Source organism: Cyphomyrmex costatus, unplaced genomic scaffold (assembly GCF_001594065.2).
Source record: "Cyphomyrmex costatus isolate MS0001 unplaced genomic scaffold, Ccosl1.0 scaffold149, whole genome shotgun sequence".
NCBI lineage: Eukaryota > Metazoa > Arthropoda > Insecta > Hymenoptera > Formicidae > Cyphomyrmex > Cyphomyrmex costatus.
Genome location: NW_017275488.1, coordinates 44,135 through 68,281, shown reverse-complemented (window position 1 = coordinate 68,281; position 24,147 = coordinate 44,135). Strand labels below are relative to the sequence as shown.

Genomic DNA, 24,147 nt, shown 5'->3' with positions numbered 1-24,147 from the left:
GCGATGTCGTATGAGCCATCGTCTTACGACATCCTCTATCTGCTAACCAACGGAACATAGTGTAACAAGAAACGCTTAGCTCGTAGAGAACCCCGGTAACTTTGCCGCTCCGAGAAGCATCGCGAGAGGAAGAGAGAGAGGGATGCAACTCCAGTATAACGAACGGCTTCGACGATAACATAGGGCGACGCCGAGGCGCCACGTCTGTGCGAAGACTGCGCGAGTCCCGACAAGACATACGAGAACGATACATCGTTCTCAAGAATCTCTCCTCGAGCGATTTTCAGTTCTATCGATCATTTCACCGACGACGAATAAGAACGGCGTACCGAAGGAAACGTAGATAGATGACGAAGCGGCTCCGCACACAAACGAGATAGAGTGAAGAGAGTAGAAATCGAGTACCTCATCTTGTATCCGTTATTAGATGACGGAAGATAGCCGATACGAATATAAATGACACGACGAAAACTAATTAGTGGTCGATGAGAGACGATCGAGAGATCCAGTTGAACGATTGGCGCGTTTTCCGTTTATTTTGTCAAATGATGAGGAAGACTAGTAGTTACGTTAATAAACGCGCAGCTTGAAACGCTTAGAGTCAATAACAATAATTGAACATTAAATCTGTTGTGAGAAATACTCATCCTTGACCCAAGCAACACACCAAATCAAGAGGAAATAAAAATCACTTTATTTTGACGTCATGAAAATCAAACTGATGATTTTTTTTATTTGTTTATTGACGTTAAAAGTTAAAATAAAATCATTTTGATTCTTTGTTGACTTTGATGTGTTCTTTTGAGGAGATTTCTCGGTGTGTAGTTTTTTATGTTCATATCGTGTACATTTTGAATTAAGAAATACCATAGAGTCTCAGATCATTAATCAGAAAGTAGCCAATTAGCATTCTTGATCTTTTTATATCATCATTGAACGAGAGGTTTGAAACGAAAGAGGAACTTTTGTTAGAAAGGAGCAAACGATCGATTCCTAAGAAACGTTTCTAGAGGAAAGAGAAACGACAGTTGACAGCTATACACCTGTAAGTTATCTCTGAATTATTTAGTTCTGAATAAAGATCACTGCTCCTTTTTTATCCGATACGATCGCTCGTTTTAATACTCCGTAAAACGCTCCGCGCGATAATTATGAAGACGTAATATATTTTCACGACAAAACTATATTACGGTCGTAAAAAAGCTTCCCTCATAATGGCGATTCCATATGTGCTCTTAGCTACGAACACATATATACGTGTATGTGTAGAACACATCCCCTCCATTCTTACTTCCAATACTAAATTGCTAGCACCCGGCAATACTTTTATCGCTTTTCTTTTACGGCACCGACCTCCTTGCCTTCCAACTCCGTTTTTGAATCCGATGGGACTATAAAAATAAATTAGATAAGACGAAGTAAATGAGTAAGAAACGACGGCGGCCTATATACTCATTAAATAAATGACATAAAGAGGGAAAAAAAGCGTACTAAAAATTTATGAAAAGAATTTTTTCCAAAACTTGGTTTTCGACACCAAGCAACAGTTTTTTTTTCTTCAATCTCGATTAAAAGATCGAATATACGATATTTCAAGATGTTTTAAATTTAATTTAAATAATTTATATCTTAAGATGTTTGATATCGCGTTTATATCAGTCATACATATCATGTCATACCTTCATTTCAGATGTAACATTACAAGAAATGAAGGATAACTAATTTCATAATGCATAATTACATCCAATTCTTACAAGTACATGTGATCTAATAAATCTTTTCTCATCTATTCGCAGGAACGAGAGCAGAAGAGTCGGGCGAAGAACAGTATCGTTAATAATTTGCCTCTCGCTGCTGATGACAATGGAGGCGAAGACAGTGGCAGCTATGAACGTGACAAACGCGTCGTCCATGGTAGTGTCGACGCTGAAGCCGTTTACAACGACGGAAGTAGTTTATCAACGATTCGCCATCGAGCCGATGGATCAAACCGCGGTGATTGGCAGCCGGGTGACGCTTCCATGCCGAGTTCTCGATCAAAAGGGGCCCATTCAATGGACCAAGGATGACTTCGGCCTAGGAGCTGTTAGGAATCTCACCGGATACGAGCGATACGCCATGATCGGTAGCGATGAAGAAGGCAAGTATAAGCGGATAAGATAATTCCGGAAATTCTGTTTTCACGCTCAAATGAATTCCTTCATCAACCGCGCAACATGCACGCGGATACTGCAATTATGCAAAATACACTGCGATTTGCGATCATAATATAGAACTTCCTGTCTTACAAGAGAGCGTTCCTAAAGTGATATCAAGAAACTAACGTTACTAGTTAGATTTTTGGGTCCACTTGTTGGACCCGGTATGAAAAAAATCAACCTAGACTTTATTATAAGTAGCTCGTTTCTTTTCAAACTCTTAAACTTTTATTTGAAGTTTTTTTTTTTCAAAAATATAATGTTCTCGAGGTATTTGTGTTTAATTGTAAATTAAACCAGCCAAACATGTTTCAGCTCAAGTCGGATACAGAATCCGTAGAATCCCAAGATTTGACTATCTAGAATATCTAATTTCAACGTAATCTTTCAACCGCTAATTTTTCTGTATTATTTTTGGACCGTCCTCTTTAGAAAATGTTTCTTTTATTTTCGTTACTAGATAGGAAAAGATTGGGAAATTGGTTTATTGGATAACTAACTTTTGGCCACTTTTTAGTTTTAGAACTGAAATAATGTTTGAAACAACTGCGAATTATCCTATATATTAATATTTTTCGATATATATGCTCTCTCGAAAGCGAACTTAACCGCGCTTAAATTTCCTACTGATAGAACTGAACTTTTTATCAGTAAAGGATTATTTAAAAATCTATATGTTATATCAACATGCTATAATACGCCGTTGGCCTGTTTACTCGTTCAAATTCAATTTCCGGCCGCAAGGTATTGATTTTCTACCGTGTCGAAAAAGTGTATACACATTCACCCGGGTGCCCGTAGGACTTGCGCGCGTCATGAAAAAATATTTCACGTCGCGTAGAGATCTATGTATTTGTGGACGTAGAGACATATAATATGCGAAGAAAGACAAAACTTATAGGTGTGTATAGGAAACTCACCAACCCATACATATGCATATACATATATATATATATATATATAGTGTATCATTGTCAAATAGAAATAGAGAACGAGTTTTTTAATTCATCGATTGATCAATCGATAAATTAAAAACTCGCCCAGAAAGTATACAGAGTATATTTTTTTATCTGTGACTACGTGTCCGAGAAATTCTGTTCTAAATATTAGAACCTTTTTTTTACAGCTGAACTCTTGATGTGTCGAGTAAAAATATTGTCAAACATCAACAGTTATTAAATTTTTCTTTAGTGAATTAATTTAAAAGAATTTAAATCACTCTATAAAAGTATTATATATATATATATATATAAAATTGAGGGAAACTGTAAAATGTGAACTTTATTTTCTAACGAAAAATTATATATTTTTATGTTGACCGCCACTGCCGACACGATGTCAAACAAATTATTTTGCACTGTCAAGCTTCTTTTAGTGTGAGAAATGACCTCCTTTTCAGTTGTATCATCATTTCCGCTTCACTGTATATAGCACTTCCGCAAGAGGTTCTCTTTTGTTAGCGTGCTTTAAAACAAAGATGGACCTCGTGTTACTCTTGTGTCGACTACGTCGCATAAAGCCGATGCAGTTCGCATTAAAAGCTACTGCGAAGTTAAATTAGTTTCCTAACGAGTTACTAAAAAATGCCGCCCAACACTCGTAACACTTGCTGGTATGGAAGTACCTATTTTACACGTGTAAACGTTTCCATAGTGTACAAAATAGTCGCTGAGATGCAATCTACCTAGCGCTTGAGACGCTATTCTTTATTGCAGAATTTTTAATATGAAACGGCACATATACTCGCGGATGAATTAATTCAAAACGTAATGGCAAAAGCAACGAGAGGATAGAGAATTGTGTCCAATCAGTAAATTGTGTCGGCAAATGAAAGGGTGATGTTCAAATAAAGACCTTCACGGTTCACGTCTCTGGACTCAGCAGCGAGAACGCTGATGATGTTAGCGTTGCTGGTGAATAAACTCGAGAGACATGCACAAACGCAAATAACAAAGCACACGCGAATGAAATATTCTTAATGCCGACAGCAAATCGCGGTAATAACAATGACAGACGATGAAAAAATTAGTGGTGGAATTAGTACTGTGGCATGATTTTTCGAAATAAAACATTAAAATAATTTATACATTCGATTTTCTCCAATAATCAGCGCAGAACTTTCTTACAAATTTATACGAGAGAAATATTAAGATTTATATTGGACAAACGAGATTATAAAATCTTATTGTCAGATGATTGAAGACTGTTATCACATTTATTTCGATGTGACGAAATATAGTGAGCCAAATACTTATTTTGTATTATAAATAAACGAGCAAATGAATACAAAAAAAATGACACGAGAATGATCAAGTATAAAATTACGACGAGAATCCATAATTTTCTTTCAATTTCATTAATATTATAACGGGATAATCAATGTATGATCTAATCGCGCATATAGCGATAAAACGAAGTTTTTTCATGTAACGGCGCACGAGGCGGAGCAGTAAACTGGTTTATTTCATCCGTTGTATCTCTTTCAACATATAGATTGTCTTTCGAAGCGGCGCGTATCTTTCCGCACTCGCTGCATTCGTCATTTAATTCCGCAAAAATCAGCGCGCCGAAAGCGAAACGATCCAACGTTTATTCAATCAAAATTTGTAACGTGTTTCGCGAAGCTGTCCTGCTCGTGCGCGTCGGCATATTGGAACGCGAACGGTATATACGTACGCGCGGCGTTTATTTTTTTATTTCTATTCGTTTTTCGGTTACGGTATTTGCCGGGTGCAGGATTAGTCGCCGGGCTTGCCGAAGATAGAGTGATCCCACGATATCGTATCGTTCTATACCGATATTCCATTTCCTGCATTCACAATATGTTAAAAAATATTACATTGTTCGGCAATATTTTTAGTTTAGAAAAAGGGATATTACGTTTATTTAGCTAATAAAATTACCAGTGATCAGCCATTTTCCGTTTGAATATTCTTTCGTTATTTGGCATAGAGAGGCAGGGAGAGAGAGAGAATTTTCACGTATCTCTCCTCTATCTTTCTGGATATTATTTTCTTTTCACACGCGAATTATTGGGAGTACTAATTAGTACGGTCCGTTTTCCAAAAGATGATCGCCTCCAAAGACGAGTCATTTTGTCGAGATTTCGAAAATTGCCTGAGAGATGGGAAAAAGTAGTAGCGATGGACCATACTTTAATTAATCTGTTCATTCATTTCGTTTTGAAATAACTGCATTTTTGAACACAAAAAAAACGGACCGAACTAATTTGTACACCTAATAGTTTTAATGCGAATACTTTAATAGGATTTAAAGATTTCGTCGCACGATTATTCGCGAGAATTAGAATCGAACATAATCTTTTGAAGGAATTATCGCGTTATGCAAAAAGTTTCTTTTATAGAGATTCTCGTGAAACTCGATGATGATGCGTCAGTCAAAAGTAGGATTAGGTACAGGTGGCATTATATCCTTAAGCTGAATGCTGTATGTGCCTCGCCCGGTGCGTATATACGCGGACTTCCCCAACAATCACAGTGTGTTGGGACGATAACGCTCGCGCGCGTTTGAAATCCAGTTTAAGCCGAGAAACCATAATATACTTGTAACTATATGCCGTTGCACGATGCCTTGGTCCTCGTTCATTCTTCTCTTACCGTATAAGCGCGTTCCATCGTCTGTATGGCACGTACAGCGGTAGCAACGCTTGATTTCCATAAAATTATTGCCGGTTTAGTATTCCAGGCTCTATATAGCTTATATCGCAATATTGTTACATTTTGGGCGCCACGTTTTCTAACCTTAGGCTATATGCTTTCATAATGAAGAGCTGAAGTAATTAAAGTAAAAGCAAAATAATTCTTTTTTTTTTTTTTTTTTTTTTTTTTAAATACTCCACGTTCTGGAAAAAAAAGTAGATTAAGGTTGGTCTGAAAATTATTCGCCAGCAGAATAAAAAAATTAATCGAAAGTGCAGGAAAAAAAATTAGATGTATGCATCCAAAAGTTAATTAGTGCGGAACATAGTGTGGGTGTTCGTTGCCGGTGGCAAAATTGTGATTAACTATCGGAAAAACCGTTTAATTAACGTTTTCATCATTTAATTCGAGCATAAAAGAGATCAAGAAAGCTCGAAATTTTCGAGCTTTATCTCGTATGACCACAAACGTATCGAGATCAATCTTACTAATGTGTCAGTTTCGACATCACTCGGCGCTTAGCGCGATATTATGAACGCTCATTTTTTTTTACATAAAAATTGATTCATTAAATCCAAATAGTAGATAAAAAATATCAAATAACAAAAATTGAAATTAAGTATTACAAACTTCTCTCGTCAAACTTCTATTTAGTTAGGAAGGAAGCTCTCAATTTATTTTCTGTAAATTCTTCTTTGTTTTTTACGATATTCATTCGAATTTATGTATGATTTAATTAATTTCAATTTCAATGTTTGAAAATTATTTTAAAACCGAAAAACATCTCGAGTCACAAGCGCCAGAAGATACCCAAGTGCCTTGAAATGTATAATATCAATATTCGAGCACACAAACACCCAACGGGGGCGCAAACGGAATCGCAACGTGTCGCGGTCGTTTTAATCGGCGAAGACTCGGCACATATCAATGTACACACGACAGAGTAGAGATAGAGCGAAGTCTTTAATTCGACGTCGTGTATGCCGCGGGCGGAGAAGCGGCTAAGTTTAAATTAGTTCCGAAACATTCGGTGCACGCTCTGATGGTTAATGGTTCTACCATAGATCAATAAGATCGGTGGCAGAGGCGGCGGCAGCTGCAGCTGCGGCAGCGCGGCGTCAGTGACGATGCGACGAGAACAGTTGCAGAGCGAATTGCAGCATGCCACGTTGCATTGCGTTGCGCTGCACCGCGCTGCACCGCGCTGCGTTACGTTGCGTTGTCGTGCTTCGCCGCGGGGCATCCAGCTGCGAAACGCGCCGCAGTCACTTGACCGGATACCCCCGCCGCGGCCGCATCTGTTACATGCTCGATATACCTGTTTCTCGCGAGCTCTCATGGGCGCACGGAAAGAAAAAAATGTACACCAAGTCATAATTTCCACCTTCGATAAGGTGCGCCTGCGTGGCAACGGCGCTCGACCTTGTTTACGGCACCCGCCGCGTATATACGTGTAATGCGATATGTCTTTAAAGGATCCGAGATACGTGCGATTAAGGGTTTGGGTTGTGCGATCGTTGGTATTAGAAATAGCTTATCGTTCGGACGAATTTATTACGATAACAGGTGACTGCGGGGAGGATGCGTTGCCGGAACGGAGGCAATCGGCGGCGCTCTCTGCACTTACTCTGCGGATATTATCGATTTCATATCTTTCTACCCCGGGCGGATGTTATTCACGTAAGCATATGCTTAAATAGATTTTAATCGATGAAGCGATCACGCCTAAAGCAAAGCTAACCCTCAGCTTTAACGAGGTAATAATATCAAAGATTTTCATCAGAAATATGACTTGTGTTATTCTCTACACTGAGGAAAAAATTACTGCATTTTAATAAATATTTGAATAGCGTTTTATTAAACATTTACTCACGGCAAATACTTATCAAAAAATAAATGTTAAATCAAATTAATGATTTTCGTATCAAATAAATATATATTTGTAAATATTTAGTTGGTACTACTCAAAGAAAGGATTTATTAAAATTTAAAGTAAAATTTTTCTTCAGTAAGTGAACTTTATTCTCTTCTTTTCATAAAGAAATCGTTTATACTTAATGAACGTGATTGTTTAATAAAAATTTGCATATTTTAAACTTCTAACTTAATTATACTCTTAACAATTAACTCGTTATCGTAGAAATAATGGTTATCGTTCGATACTACTTTATCACGACGGATGGCTTTCAAGAGAATCTTAAGGAAATTTTATGAAGCTGCACTGTGTACAATCAAGAAACTTTGACCTTAAAGCATTTTCAGTCCGACGATGAACACGTTACGCAAAGCAGCTCGGTAAAGTACACTTAATTCGTAAATCTCAAGTATTCAGAGAAATATTATTATCTCCAAGGCTGATCATGGCAAAAATTTTCCATGAAATCAGCGTGGTCCGCCTGTTGTTTAGTTAGTTAATTAGTCGATAAATGAAAGTAATAAAAAGGTAGCGTCCTACTTACAACTTGTTATACTTTTAAATTAGAAAACATTTTATTTATAATTTGTTCGTACCATATTACGTATTAAGTATTTGATAAATAATGCGGTATCAAATATATGCATGTACATTTAAAATATTAACTTACATGGAGATTTATTTCCGTAGAGAAAATATAAGATTGCGCATCTATTTCAAATATGCATCTCATTGTTTATTGAATAAAGACACATAATTCATGAGACAGGCACATAAAATAGCGCAAAATTCAAACATTTATTTATCCGAAATCTAAGATTTAGCCAACTTGTGCAAATTTATCGTGGATCAGAGGGCGCACCTCTCCGATAATTAGCGCCGGATATCGCTGCCGCACAGGCCACCTGATATTAATTGACGCAATTATAAGCACACAACGTAATTCCGGCGATATTCATTCTCCATATGTACGAGAGCGTACAGAGAGTTTTAAGATCGCTTGCAGAAGCAGAAGCAGCAGCAGCAGCAGCAGCAGCAGCAGTAGCAGTAGCAATGGCAGCAATATCGGGGGCGCCCAACCTGCTCGACCGGATCCGGTGCCGCTCTCCTACCGCTGCTGCTGCAACTGCAGCCGATTAATCGACCTTACCGGTTCCCGCGGTGTATTTTTCTCACTCACTCACTACCACCACCACACTCGCGGGCTAGATATTATATTCTGCCGGATACACACTTCGGCCGATGTAATTTAAATCGCAAACCTCCGCCCACACCTTCTATTTCTGGCAGGATATCGCGAATTCTTATTCAGCAGATGTCGCGTCTAACGCCGAGATAATGAAAATGGACTCGATAAAAAAAGGAAAGAGGAAAAAAAAGGACGTCACCCTCTAATGAAATTATATACATAGACCAGACTTGAAAGATCAGCAAGTCGACCGCGCATAACTATTTTCCGTGTAAGTAAGCGGTTTATCGACATTTCATTTAATCTTCCGTGAGAAGCCGTAACTCGCGCGCCTGGCTTAGGGTCGCTCCCATAAACGTTAGTTAAAATTAACTGAGCTTTAATTCATTCGCCGTTTCTCTCTAGAGACAAAACTAGAAAGAGATGGAGAATTGATTAAATCTCGGTTAACTCTAAGTAATTTTTATAGGGAATGACCTTAGACGTGCGAAGCAGTTAAAACATAAATTTAATACAGGCCATTTTGGATCCACTATTTTCTCTTAGTAGATTTTTTTTAATAAATGTCTACTACTGAAGAAAATTTTATTGGAAATCCTGAGATTGCAGTTATTTGACATTTAACACACGAACTTTCTTGACTCAATTAAATTTCCCTTCATAAAAATCTGGAATTTATTCGAAATTAATTCAATAAGATCATTTATATCTGTCATGTTTAGAATAGTAATTATAGTCATGTATCATTTTTGCTACATACAGAATTTAAGCAATGCATTAAATATTGTAAGTGTTCACATTTGCATTTCTTCGAATTTCTTGAATACATACAAGATATATGTGATTACATGCAAGAGTATTATATATTCAAATAATATCAACTTTTATGAAATTTTACAATTAATGACTGTTCAATTTATGTCAAATATTAATGACAATGACATATCGGATTTGAATTTAATTCAATCCTATTTTCTTGAGTGTTTTTTGCACTTGCAAGATACTTATTTGCATTCGAATAACTGTCATTAATTAGTAAAAATCAAATTTCTGTAGTCTTGATAAAATTACAAGAATTAAATTTTTATTTCGAGTGAAACAGAAAAGTATATGAGGTGGCGCGTGAAATGTCATATCATTTAATTACCCAATTTTCACTTTGGTACTCAATTGGACATGAATTTGATATCAATTTTGCTAAAAATAAATATGTTGTATAAAAATGAAATGGAGTGTCATTTCGAGCGCTATTAAAGATGAGGGGATGGAAGTTCTTAATTATCCTTGCATTGTAAATCGTGAAACTGCTGCAAACATAATTAATTATTTCTTTTAACTCCAATATACTCGTCATCACTCTGTGGTTTATTCATCAGTTCGTCGCATACAGAAACGCGTACGTCAATTAAACATTTCGCGTATATAAAATTGATTAATAGAGCCGATCCAATATTAGAAAGATGAAATAATCGAATTCTCATAAATAATATGGCCACTACTAATGTGCGCTTAATCGCAGGATATCATGAACGTATTACTTCGTTACAAATCAACGCCGTCATCAGCGCCAAAATAATAGCGAGAACGAGCATATGATACTGAAATTTTAGCGAATTCCGAACCGCAACGAGAAACCACGATACGCGGGTTGGTTTACGAAATCAATACGATCGTCGGCGTGGTGGCCAATAGGGTCGATTGAACCTCGTTGTGCAGTAAAAGCTGAGTATAATTTCGAGACTTGTCGCTCTGTACTATCATTGCGGTAATCATCACATATCGTCCATCTTCCTTCTATTTGCAAACCATCCAGAGACCATATCGTTACGATAATTGGCCTGAATAATGACGCTACATCACTGTAAATATTAGATCAGTGTTCTAAAGTTTTTGTCGCGTATAATGGAACACTTACGAGCGATAGAAAAATTAGCGGATCTCCCCAAAGATAAATGCGTATTTACCCATAATTATACGTCGTTCTATTGCCTCATTTTTAAACCCAACTTTATTATCCGACTGAAATTTTTCAAGCTGCAGTCACGTTTATTTTGTAAACATTATCGATTAATGTAAAATTATTTTAAAAATGAAAGATTTTTCAATGTTTAAATATATGGCAAATCGTATGCAGTCAGCGTGTTCTACTGCAGCATGAAAAATTCAACCGCATTTCGAAGCTGAGCTTTAAAGCACTTTTACCGAAATCTTACCTTATCCATATGGTAATGTTCACTCTACGAGCTAGCAAATTCGGAGCTGCATTTCCAGCTGCACATGCGCGAGTAGAGGTCTACGTTAGCACCAATCAGATATCCAGATGCGCTTAATTGGCAATTGCTGCGACCTTAGGATGTATGGTTGGTTTGTCGATTAAAGGATAACTATCTGTAATGATGCATTAGCCCATGCCAGGTGGCCAATACGTTGAGGAAAATGCAACAAATATTTGCCTCTGGTATAATCGAATCACAATCATGATATATCATAGGTAAACTGCTAATATAGAACGTACATAAGATTAATTCTGATTACAAAAATTAAAAGGTTCGAAATAAAATCCCTACATTTCAAGCCAAATCCTTGTGCGCGCGCGCGCTTGGTATATAATCCTGTACTACAGAAAGAGCTTCTTTTATTAATACACCTTTATTAAATTAACGTCGAGATGGAAGGTAGAAAATCTTCCTGCAGAAAGCCGATACAAAAATCTGATTTGAAATAAATAGTTCCCGTTTCTTGCTTAAAGCTGATTTATGGAGTTAAATTAACTAGATGTTCCTGTCTATCTGAAAGTAGAACATAATCCCGGCATTTCTTTTTTTGGATCGATCGGTGTATAGAAGAATTACGTCACGGCAGAGAATAATCAGAATCAACAGTGGATGGTGTCGGCGGCAGCCGTCGCTTCACGAGTATATCGATTTTCTTCGATGATCGAATCCGCTCAGCCGGACGAACGTTAATGCCGTTTGTTCGCATCGCGCCACGTCCTCCCCCTTACGCCCGCGCCGCGACGAAGCTTACCACGAGTTTCCAAGTGCACAGCAATGCCCCTGCTGTGCTTTCGTGAAATTTACAGACGCGATTAATGTCACGACTGGCTCGTCCGGCAGGCGCTCGCTTGCCTACCGGCCGTTTGTAGGCCTAACCGTTACTAATTTCGGAGGGAATTATGGCCGCGCTATTACATACCCGACCTAACTGGCCTATAGCGCACGTCCCCGCGTGTTAACGTGCACGGCACCCGACGTCTTACGCGAAAGGCCTGGCCGTATTATTGACGGAGCGCTGATTTATCGTCCTGATAAAGACCCGCGCCCTCGCGTACAACCCTCCTGCGAAACGATGTCCGTAGGATGTTATCGTTTGCCCGTTTGCAGCTCTCTCCGGGCACCGAATCCACTACCCGTCCAAATGCCGATATGCCACAGTAGATAAAGCCGCGCCCGCTGATTACGCGATTACTTCGTGCCGGGAGACCAAATCCGCGCGCAACCTCGTCGACAGTAAACACACAAGCTTTTACGAGGCTCGTTCGCGGCCGCCGTTCTCGCGTTCTACGTATATCAGAGAGCTTCGGGGACACCCGCTGGATTACGTTTTCGATATTTTCGCAGCTTTCGTGCGCACCGCCCGAGTTATCGAACGCTCGCTTTTTTTTTTTTTTTTTCCACATTTCGCCCCCTGCACCTGGTTTTCGCGGTGCGAAGCCGAGCGACCGGACACACCGTAGCGAAGAACGAAATTTGCACCGTAATCGCATCGCGTGTAAAGACAATCCACTGTTATATAGTTAGGCCGTGTGTGATTTACTACGTATTGCAATAAAGGCCGGTAACCGCGCGCGATGTTATCACGCCGTTTGTCTAGTTACAGACCCAAGCTTAGAGAAAGGGGGGGGGGGGAGAGAGAGAAAGGGAGGGTTTACCGAAACAACTAGTACCACGTTTCTGGTTAGAGGATTAATGGCCTTATGTTAAGGTTATCTTGATTATGACGCTACGTCCACGATTCAATTAATTTATTAATGCACAAATACCAGCTATTAACGCTTTGAAACGAGACAGTGATTATAACGTAAAATGGAAACATTATTTACAGGATGTCGCGAAATTCACGAATCAAAATACTGTAAAATATTTTCAAAAGTTACGTGTGTGGGTAAAACGTTATTTATAAATTTGTATTTTAAGCAATAATTTGTGAAATGATAAGACTTTAAATATATATGATGGGTCAGCTGACAGATAACTTACGTTTTAACGTTCAAGTGCGCTTCATGAACAGGTAGCTGTTTAAAATGTAATGATTGGCTACATATTTAAATTCTCATATCTCGAGCATTACTTGAAATAAAAATATACACATAACGTCTTTACTTAATTTTTCAAAAACCGTCTTGCTGTGATGTTTTGATTCCCAAATTTGGTGATATTTTTATGTTTATATTGCTGAAAATTCATATCTACCACGAACATATCGCATCTTTTGAAAGCGTTTTAGTATCCAAATATATTTTCTTTCTCGACGTTCCTTCGGGAAAAATCTGTTTGCTGTATTCTCCGCTGTTATTCTTAGTAGGAGTTTCTCAGTCGCAATATACCGTTTTTTTAGTATTCAAGTTACAAATATTATACTGCATAACCTTCTCCCGAGATATTTACCCGTGTCTCATGCGCAATTTTTCTAAAACGACAATCTGAACTTCGACATAACAAAATTGCGGACGTCGGGACACGATGGGAATTTTTTAAACCGTCGCCATTTTTATGCCCTTTGTAGCATAAAATGTCCAAGTCTGGCAACGGAGAAAGCCGAGTACCCGCATAAATTATGCATCCGGAAGGGTGAAATTCTCTGCTGCGCAAACTTTGGGCTTGCTACGTTCTCGACGCCCGAGATCGTATTTGTAAAATTCAACTGATATTAATGAGCAAAGCCGACCCCAGTGCTTAAGAAGAATGTTCTTACGTTGCAATATTTCGCGAGATAGAACCAAACGATATGTCGTAGACGTCGGGTTCATTACAATCGCGCGCGTAGAATATTTTTTAATATTAATATTATACGGGCAAAAACATTTTACCTCCGTAAATATATTTACTATCAGCAAATACATTAATTAAATATACGTTCATTCAGAAAAATTAATTTCCTTATTATTTTCACGATTCGTCTTTTTCTTATTTGTTCTCGCGTTACCGTCCTATAAAGGCTGTAAATTGCTGACTATAGATTTTCGCAATTTTTGGTCGGTTAAAATGCGCTGTAGTATTGTACTTTCTCTGTTAATAGTTAACAGCAACAAATTGTAATTAATCGCAACGGTTTATGATACAATGTTCGTTTCTTGACTCGTGTAATTAAAATTAATTATGGCTGTTTGTAGCGGAGCGGACAACGCAGGAGTTAATTAATTGCTCGCGATGTATTGTTCCACCGCATCGAGTAAGTCTTCACGGCTCTTCTTGTACCTTTGCTGCCAAAAGATCCTTTCTCCTTTGTCCGGCTTTTATGTCAGTCTCTTACATCGGAAATGTTCTCAAATTGTGTCTTACGAAGACTTCTAGCATTATAGATATATCAAACAACAATTGCTCTACGTTGTCACAATAAAACCTAATTGGTGAAATATCTCACGGAAATTAAATATCAAATAAGTTTATTGCGATCAAAACGGGCAACATTCTATAATTACGAAAGTTTCGAGAGTTTTTATAATTTTTTAATCGAATATCCGTGACGATTCATTATTCAAAAAATTCGGCGAGGAGTTTTAATATAATCAGAGTTCACTTCACTTCTGTCTGACGTCAAAGTTTTCTGGCATTATAATTTTTCACGCTTAATGCAACAAACTTTACTTGACGCGCAGGTGTGTAGTATTCGAGGATCTCTTCCGTAAAACTTCCTAACCTGGTAACACCGACGTACGTTAACATTTTGTAAATAAGAAGTTGTCACCATCATTCATCCGGTCGGCTATTCACCGTACGAAACCTTCCATCTTCCGAATAATATTATTACCAATAAAAGTAATAAAGAAAATGAAACATAAAAGATCTACGCATATACGTAAGTAAAGACAAAAATAAGCAACGAAAAAATTTCTGTTGACATTTTCAAGATATATATTTCAATTTTTCAGTAGAATATCTACATTTATGTTATATAACATTTCGCAATAATCTTGAGAGGACTTAAATATAAAACGAAAATATCGAAAACGCAGATTTATCGAGTTTGTGAAAAAGCTTGATTGAAAAACACTGTTCAACGATATTGCATTTGCAACCAATTGCAGTATTTTTCTAGCAAAACTCCAATTTAAACATAAACTATACTTATCATTATAGAACGTTTCGAAACAACTCTGAGTAAACTTAACATAAAAGAAAATTGTAAAATGTAGATCTTTTAAGAGAAAGTTATTTTAGAAAGTCGTACGATACCAGCTGCGCAAACAATAGCACGCCAAAAGTTCGCGGCACGAAAATTACTAAGTTACGATCGTCGAAGTAAATTCAACTGATTATGAGGGCATTATAGATGATCGTCCTAACTGACATCGCGATATATAACATTGACTATATCTAGCGAAAGTAATTATCGTAGTATTACAGAAAGCTACGGACGATGTTCTGTATGTCAAAGTTTCAAAGTTTATTCAACGGGGATCCTCTGAGAGAAGCGTTAATTGTAGTTAGCAAGAAAATGTACGTTTCAATTGGCTTTTAACTTCCACAAATGTAGGTGAATATAGGTGAATACACTTTATCGCTCGGTTACGGTTTCCGCTATTCGGTTTACGCTAATTGGAAGGTATCACATAAAAATAAGTTAAACCATGAAATTTGTAAAAAAAATAAAAAAAAAACCGAGTTGTGTAAGTTGCGCAAAGTTGTGTAACCGCGCGGCAGTGTAAAACTTTGCATTAAAAAAGAAAAATGATTAAAGTAAAATTCAATATCACACGCCATTCAGGAAAAATAGCTTAAAATGTTTCTTCGAAATTTTAAACTTGATTTACTCGGAACTGCTAGTTGAGGGGTTAAATTACTTTTACATAATACTGTTCGATAAAGCTGTACGATTCGAAAGGATAAATCGACCGTTGACACATCAGTGGAAATAACGAATGAATATGCCACTGCAGTCGAAATAAAATATAAAAAAAATGCAAAAAAATCGCTTTATCATTTAATGCAGGGGCGCTCGTCAATTTTACTCGTGCGACCATCGCGGACGAGTGACTCGGCGAAGCTTTTCGCGTCATCCCATACCCTACCACACAAAATTTCCCATGGAAATTATTTTCGATAACGCCCTGACGTTTAACGGCTGAAACGCGCGGTATTACGAGCGGCTCATACACGTTTCATCGGGCATAAGCCACCGTAGCTTTGAACAGAAGCGCGACAATCAAGGGACATACTATATCCTAACAGAGAATAAATAAAAAATCATTTATAGAGTTTCATACTCCATAGTTTCATACTCTATAATGCAGATGTGCCAAATAGAATGTCAAGTTAAAAAATGAAAAACTTTTGTTCTTGTGTCAAAGTTATTTGAAACGATAAATTATTAGTTTTTGCATATTAATTTCGTAATATAAAATTGATTTTCTTAATTTACTGAATTATATAATATAATCTTTACTAACTGTAAAACGCGTATATACAAATTTAATAATTTCAGATAATTTTCATTACGGCTTATATTACTTATATTATAATACTTCTTATTGCTCGTAATATACTTGTCGGTTGTATTAATGCTCAAAAAGAAATTAATAATTTCGCAGAAATAATATTATCGTCTCGGGATACATTTATCAACTTGCTTCATATTTTCTGTGGAATTTTATATTTCACATATAAGGGCAGTAAATTTGGGCTGACACCTAGGCGGAAAGTGTCCTTAGTGCGTCCCCGGTCGGACGCGCCGCCGTTGTCAGCCGGCTTTATCGTGAAGGTGCAATTTATTGTAGAAATTATTCCTCGTCGCAGGCACGCACGCACGCACGCACGCACGCACGCACGGAGACTGACAATTACATTTTTCTACCGTCCGACCATGAGCTGTCCCTTCAACCATCGTATACGCGGAATGTCGCCTTCGTCTCGTTCACTTTGTTCCACTCGCGCGAACCCGAGAAGCGTAATGTTATATGCATTGGGATGCATGCGTGACATCGATCCGCGAGAAGGACCAAGAGTACGGTCGAACAGGATAATGGAGAAAAAAAAGTGCCGATGCGCGAAAGAAGGGAACGGCACACACAGAAAAGGGGGATAAATTGTACAGGCGACGCGGATTTATTCGAGCGCGATACGTTACCCTGATACGTGATGCGACTCGGCGTGAATCGACGAGCTTGCGATACTTTTGAGCGACGACGCCACTTTCGTTCGACAGACAATGCGTATATTCTCGCGATTTGACGAGGGAATCGGTATTATAGTAGTGGTTGAAAATCACTGGGAAGAGAAAAGAAAGAGAGAGATGAAGAATGGATGTGGGAAAGGGGGAGGGAGAGACTCTTCCTCTCACGGTAGGATGAGTGCTCGCTCTAATTCGTCGATGGTAGTTATCAAGCTGGATGGTGCCTGACAGTTTACGTGAATACGCAACGAATTTAAAATAAAACCGCGCCGTGATAAATTCCATATCTGCGTTCCGACGCAATGCTGTAAGCGACTGACATATTCCGCTGCAGTTGAATATCGTTTTTTCGATCTCCTCCATTGTCTACAATACAGAGAGTATCCATATAATATAGAGATTATTTCCACTTCGCATTGTATTTCAATGATAAATTCTTTCCTCAATTTAGAATCGATTTTTTTCCACGAACATACATATCTCAGCGAGAGATCATTGTTTACTACCACAATTTTCCGACTTTTCCCATTATTATAATATTATATTTGTTCTTTACTTAAAACTTTATTATCATATTACTATAGTTATACTCTTCATATTCTTACTCATGCCTTATGTTAGCGTTTTCTGTATCTTCATTAATTTTATTTTTTTATGTACTGCTTTTAGTTACACATTTCTGTTTGCTTTGTATTACACGTTTGTAAATTTTTTTCTTTTTTTTCTGTTTCTTGCGCTTTTTCTATTGAATGTCTTGTATTCACTTACTTTACCCTTCTCTCTCTATCTATCTACATAATTATGGTTTTAAAAACTCGAATCAAACTTATGTTAAAGTAATATCAGTCGAACGCGATTTCGATTCCAGCGAAAGTTCATAAAAAAATATTTAATATCAGTATTTAATATCATATAAAATCTGTTAGACTTCAATATTTATTGATCATATATTTTTTCTGCTTGCAGGCGATTTTTCGTTGCACATATATCCGGTGGAACTCGAGGACGACGGCACGTATCAATGTCAGGCTTCGCCGACAAACGACGGACAGCCGGCTTTACGATCGAGATTTGCCAAGCTAAGCGTGCTAGTACCACCGCAAAAGCCGAAGATCTTACAAGGTGACTTCCTCGTCACCACCGAAGATCGCGAGCTGGTGATCGAATGTATAAGCAGCGCCGGAAAACCGCCGGCGGAGGCAAGTATCCTTTCCTCTTTCTGTATCTTCTGGTATCTTTGTCAACGTATATATATGTATACACACACACACACACACACACACACACACACACACACACACACACACATATATATATATATACCAATAGGATTACCCGAGATTAGACCGGATTAATAGCCGTGAAAGCAGCCTCCGGCGATTGCATCTGGAAACTTCGTGGATATCCCTTGGCAATGGGCAGTACGTTGCTTCGAAGATTATGCTCGATTGATTTTACGTTTAGCCGTATCTCTCCTAATCATTTCATTTCCGAAAATGTCTCTTGTTGTACTGGTAGATCCATCTCGTTATTATTCATGTATTATCAATTCTAAGCGAAAAATATCATAAATAAACGTATACAATCAAGTTCGTTTGAAAGTGAAATTGTAAGTTTCAACGTATACGCGTAATGAAATTTTATATATTAAAGATGTTATTTTTGCGCTGTTCATTTCGACGCGTGTAAGTTTAGTAACTCTATTTATTATATTGTTTAACGTTAAGAGTTAAACAATTATTATTTATTCCCAAAATAAATATATTTAAAAACTTGGTTTATACCACATTTCTTTGATGAATATATCAACGTAATGTGTGAAATATACGTATATCAAAACTTTATGCTATATCTAATACTATCTAAAGTTATATGCTATCGTATTATTCGTGATAATATATCTTAACATGGCTCTGTACATATAAACTGAGTTATAGTTACGGATCCGTCATAAAACAGAATGAACATATCCACATATCAAATCCCCTTATTTCCGGTAAATTGCTGAGCAGAAATACGAGAACTATTTTTCTCACAATTAACCTTCTCAAATTATGTGTCATATCAATGGAACGTGATTCGAAGTTGCTTTTATCGCGTACAAATAAATAAGCAGACAATATTGTTCAGTGTCAAATTAGACTCATTGGAAGGCTTTCGGGTCACACGGATTTTAACTGAAATCGATAATGTAAAAAATACGATCCAAAAGTTATTATTCCTGCTGATTAACTGAATTAAAAGCGAAAACGCGGCATGCTTAGTAGTCAAATATGTAGTAGGAGTCGAATCTGAATCGGGGCTGAAGCCATGGGTTGCACTTCTTGCCGCAAAGTCCACTCAGCAGAACGCGTGGTTCCGCGCAACAAAAACAACTTCGAATCACGGTTGGTGAGTCTGAGATTTATGTGGGTTACCTATGTCCCTACACGTCCAGCCCGTCAGTTAATACTGATTGCTCTTGTAACTCCATCCCTTCTGAACTTATAAACGTATAAAACACGTTTGACACACAATACACGTATTTGGATAAATAAAGTATGGGCGTGCGAGGAAGAAATTAGTTTGAAAAGAGAGAAAGAACAATATAATTCTAAATTTTACATTACAATACAAGCTACATACTGATATAAATTAGCATCGTTAACAGTTATTGTTTTTGCACTTAATACTGCAAGTAGTAATAGCTTAATAATACGAGAGCATTTTTCGCATTAAGGAAAATATTTTAACCGTAATAATCGCAATAACGTAATATGGTATGCTATGATACAATTATCCCTGTGTAAAATATCATTAAAGAGGATGGATAAATGCTTTGATATACAATATTACACTCAGACTAGTAAAGTGACTGCTTTACGAGACACATGTAATACCAGGAAAAAGTTCTCGTTAACTTTGTGAGCTTGCAAGATGTGTTTCCATAATATTCGTGACAAAAGGAAGTTTATCCTTATATAAAAGAGCTTAAACTTAATGACTGCTATGGAGATAAGGGTTTTCCATTACGCTAATGTACCGCCTACGGATTTCATACGGCGCGCTTTATTTTCATTCATTACGTAGCAAAAGTTCGGCTATGCAAACCTAACAACATCGAAAGTTATCACGGTTGCATAACTTTCCATTACAATTGCACGCTAAGAACTTTTTCGCAAGACAATACGTACAGGGTGCTCCAAATCTACTTACTCGACCATCTCTTTCATATAAAACTTTATTGATCTATAAATATATTTAATGTGCAAATATTTTAAATGATTTCAAAAAGTTTGTAAAAATCACTTGTAAGGAGGAAAACTTACGAGTATATAGATACCTGTGTAAAATTTTCAAATTGTCTATTTTTTTGTGTGAACTTTAAGACCACCTTTTACATATTATAAACGTAGGAAATGAACAAAATCTACCGCAATCAAACAGCTTATTAAAAGTTACGAAATGTAGTACGTCCAATACATTTGTAAATATCGAAATAATTCAAGAATACGAGGAGTCTGTGTCAAGCATGAATTTTATCTTTAGATAAATATACGATTCCGACGTTCACTGTCGTTAATGTTAAATTCAGAAGCAGCTAGTTAATCGACAACTGGCGAAGAATTTAATGAAATTTGTTTCTCGATCGCTCGCAAACGCATGCTTTTTAATTAAAATTATGCAAATCCACGATTAATGGCGCGATCGGGGAATCGACACGCGAGTAATGATCACAGAATATTTAAACACGAAAAAATATCCATTTTGAATGTATTCCCGCGGCATACAAAAAGAATACATTAAATCATAGAGTGATTAAAATGGTCGACTGCAATCTGATAGAATATTGAACCACATAATCGTACAGAAGTTCCATAATTTCAGTGGAATATTAATGATGAAAATAAATGGCATTGCAATTCTCAGAGAAATAATTTAATATGGCTTTTGTAACGTTGACTATATTGTACGTGTATATTGGTTATGTATCATGTATATTTTTCTTAAAAACTAGGTTCGCAATTCGTGATGCATCAAATCGCGCAAATCCGCGAAAAGTATCATATTCTACAAGAGCTTAATTTTCACATTATATTCATTACCACGAAACCACATTTTGCGTATACCCATTAATTAAATCGATATTCTCCGGTTGGTGTTACAAATATTATTACGAAAATAGGCTATGCACAACATTCGAATTTCAATCATTCGAATAGTCTCATTATACATGGAATTCTCATTGAATCGTCATTTCAATCGTTTTATGAAAAATTCCATAAGATGTGCTAATGGCTGCATCTATAGGTATCGAAATGGATGAATGAAAAAAACACGATAAAAAAAAGCGGTGACTAGCAAAAACTAGCAAAGAGAAATGATATATGAATAATAAAAAATAATTTTACAAAAATCTGTTCTCTCCATAAAGTAACAATCATTTTTACAACGATGAATAAACCATTATATTTTGAGTAAAATAACGACCATACTTTTATTATTTGTTTAATATTATACACATGCGATGACTGTTATTTTATATATGTATAATATACGCGTATAACCGTTATACATATACATATACTATATGTAATTATATAAACTGTCAAACATTATATTAAATTATTTGTTTGTCTCAATTTTAGCATTTAAATTTATTTACTCTCTCAAAATTTAAAATTCATTTTTCGGCAATAGTACTTTTCATAAATTTTCGTTAATTGCGTTATTATTGCGCCCGCGATTCTGTTTAGTCAAACAATAGACTACCTACATAATCGATCATTGACGTGATTCAACATTATCCGCTCACGGAGCGGAAAAATGTAACGAAAGCTACTCGCGTAAAATTCCGATGCATTGTTGGATCAGTGAAAGCGTTAGAGTAAGAACGAAAGAGTGAAGTTGCTAATCACGCGATATCGTGCGTACAGTTCGTGCGGTTTCATCATTAGACCGCTTTTCTTCGCGTACCGTGTGCAGTATTATCAGAACATGAAAAGTAAAATGTATAAGGTGTCATAAAAAGTAATAAACGGAAGTCAGCGATAAAAATACATGATACATTTCAATCTCCAATGCATTCAGAATCTAGACGTTTCTAACAGACTTTTATCGCAAAAACCATTTTTTTTTTACATTAAATGTCTGTTCACAAAATACGCTGTTTTTCGGCGCCTGGTTCAAATTGGCGAAAATCTGTTATCGGTTTATAAGCTCGACCCATAGGCGCCCATGAATGATTACATCCGATACGGTCCTGAAGAATATTTATATTTGATTTTTATTTACTCGGTTTTTTTTTGTGTCATTGGAATTTTTTTAATGTTGGCAGTGAGCTAAATAAATATTCCATTACAGAAATTTGCAAATCTCTTCTTGAAAATTTATGTTCATCTTCTTTGAAATATGCACAGCTTTAAAAAATTAATACATTTTTTAAAGCTGCATATTTCGAACAAGATGAACATAAATTTTCAATCATATAACTTTATCTTGTTTAGTATATCTGAAAAAATATATTTCACTATATGTATTTATTACTAAAATTTAATAAAAAATCTAATTTGTTACAAAAATATATTATGAAAAATTTAATTCATATTATATTAAGATCATTTCATTCTTAATTTATACTATAATAAAAAATTAAAATATATTAAATGTCTTTTAAACAAATCAGTCGAGGGAACGATTGTATAAATACATTATACTTTGCGCTAAAATAAAATAGTATCGAGGAAGGTTAATTAAATTTTCGGTAAACTCTTGCTATAGAATTCGCTTGACTTTCTTTCTGTTTATTGTGCTTCGCGTATCTATCGAAAAGTTTACGGGATGAATAAAACAGAAGGATTTTCACGAAATAATTTTCACGAAGTCGGGCAACTGTAAAGTTGTCTTCGTCGCGCGTATAATTTTGAGATTAATATTAAACAGCGTCAAATAATTGTTCCCGTAACACGTAACGTCTACTTGCCACAATTCTCTCACAATTGTTTAAATTATTGTATTTCATACACTTTCACTCTGATATTTCTCGCCTCCTCTATCTCATTCTCTTCGTCTTCTCGACAACATCAAAGTTTTAAGACTTCCTAGATATCGCATTGCCGCCAAAACTCGCGAGATACCACGAGTTTCCTCAAAGTAGGATTTTAATATTGCTTTTAGAGTATCTCAAATGTTCTATTGTTCTCTATTCATATTACATTGAGAAAATGTACAAAATGTATCTATATTCATATTGACATTTAAATTATCTAACGAACAACAACAATTTGTCAAATTATTACCGTTAATTTAACTTGAGAAATCTCGGGACTCTCTTCGCGCGATAAAATCGAAGGAAACATTTAATAAATGCAGATCTCTCGATTTTACGACTTAATGTACAAGCCATCTCGTTCCCTCTGAGATGCTCGGTCGGGCGACGCTCTAAGCCGCCGATATTGCTGAATCTATCACGGCCTTATCAGCCTTCATTAGGCGAATCGCACGGAAGGAAAAAAAAAGGAAAGAAAAAGCGAGCGGATGAGAGAGAGAGAGAGAGAGAAGGAATAGTGCAATTCCGCTAGAAATTCAGAGTCACCACAGTCGAATGCTTCGCAGCTCTCACCATAATCCGATTTTGCGTCTCTCTTCTTTCCTGAATCCGCTGTCGCGCGCACACCCTCTCTCGCGCACTCCCTCCGTTTGCCTTTCAACTGATAACTAGTAATTAAACAGCTCCAACAACGGAATAGGGCATTTACTCGTGCAATTCCTATCCCTGCCTCCTTTCTTCAACACCACCACCCTCCCCCCCCCCCC

The 24,147-nt window shown here is 36.7% G+C and overlaps 1 protein-coding gene across 1 annotated transcript in view; it reads left to right on the top strand.

Annotated features, from left to right (window-relative positions):
- Nucleotides 1-1,899: 1,899 nt before the first annotated feature.
- The window catches only part of LOC108783365 (irregular chiasm C-roughest protein), a 46,557-nt gene continuing 24,309 nt past the window's right edge, over nt 1,900-24,147 (top strand). Inside the window, exons 1-2 of the mRNA XM_018551912.1 lie at nt 1,900-2,140; nt 18,319-18,551. Of these exons, the coding sequence (XP_018407414.1) occupies nt 1,912-2,140; nt 18,319-18,551 (462 nt within the window). The 5' untranslated portion in view covers nt 1,900-1,911. The remainder of the gene's footprint in view (nt 2,141-18,318; nt 18,552-24,147) is intronic.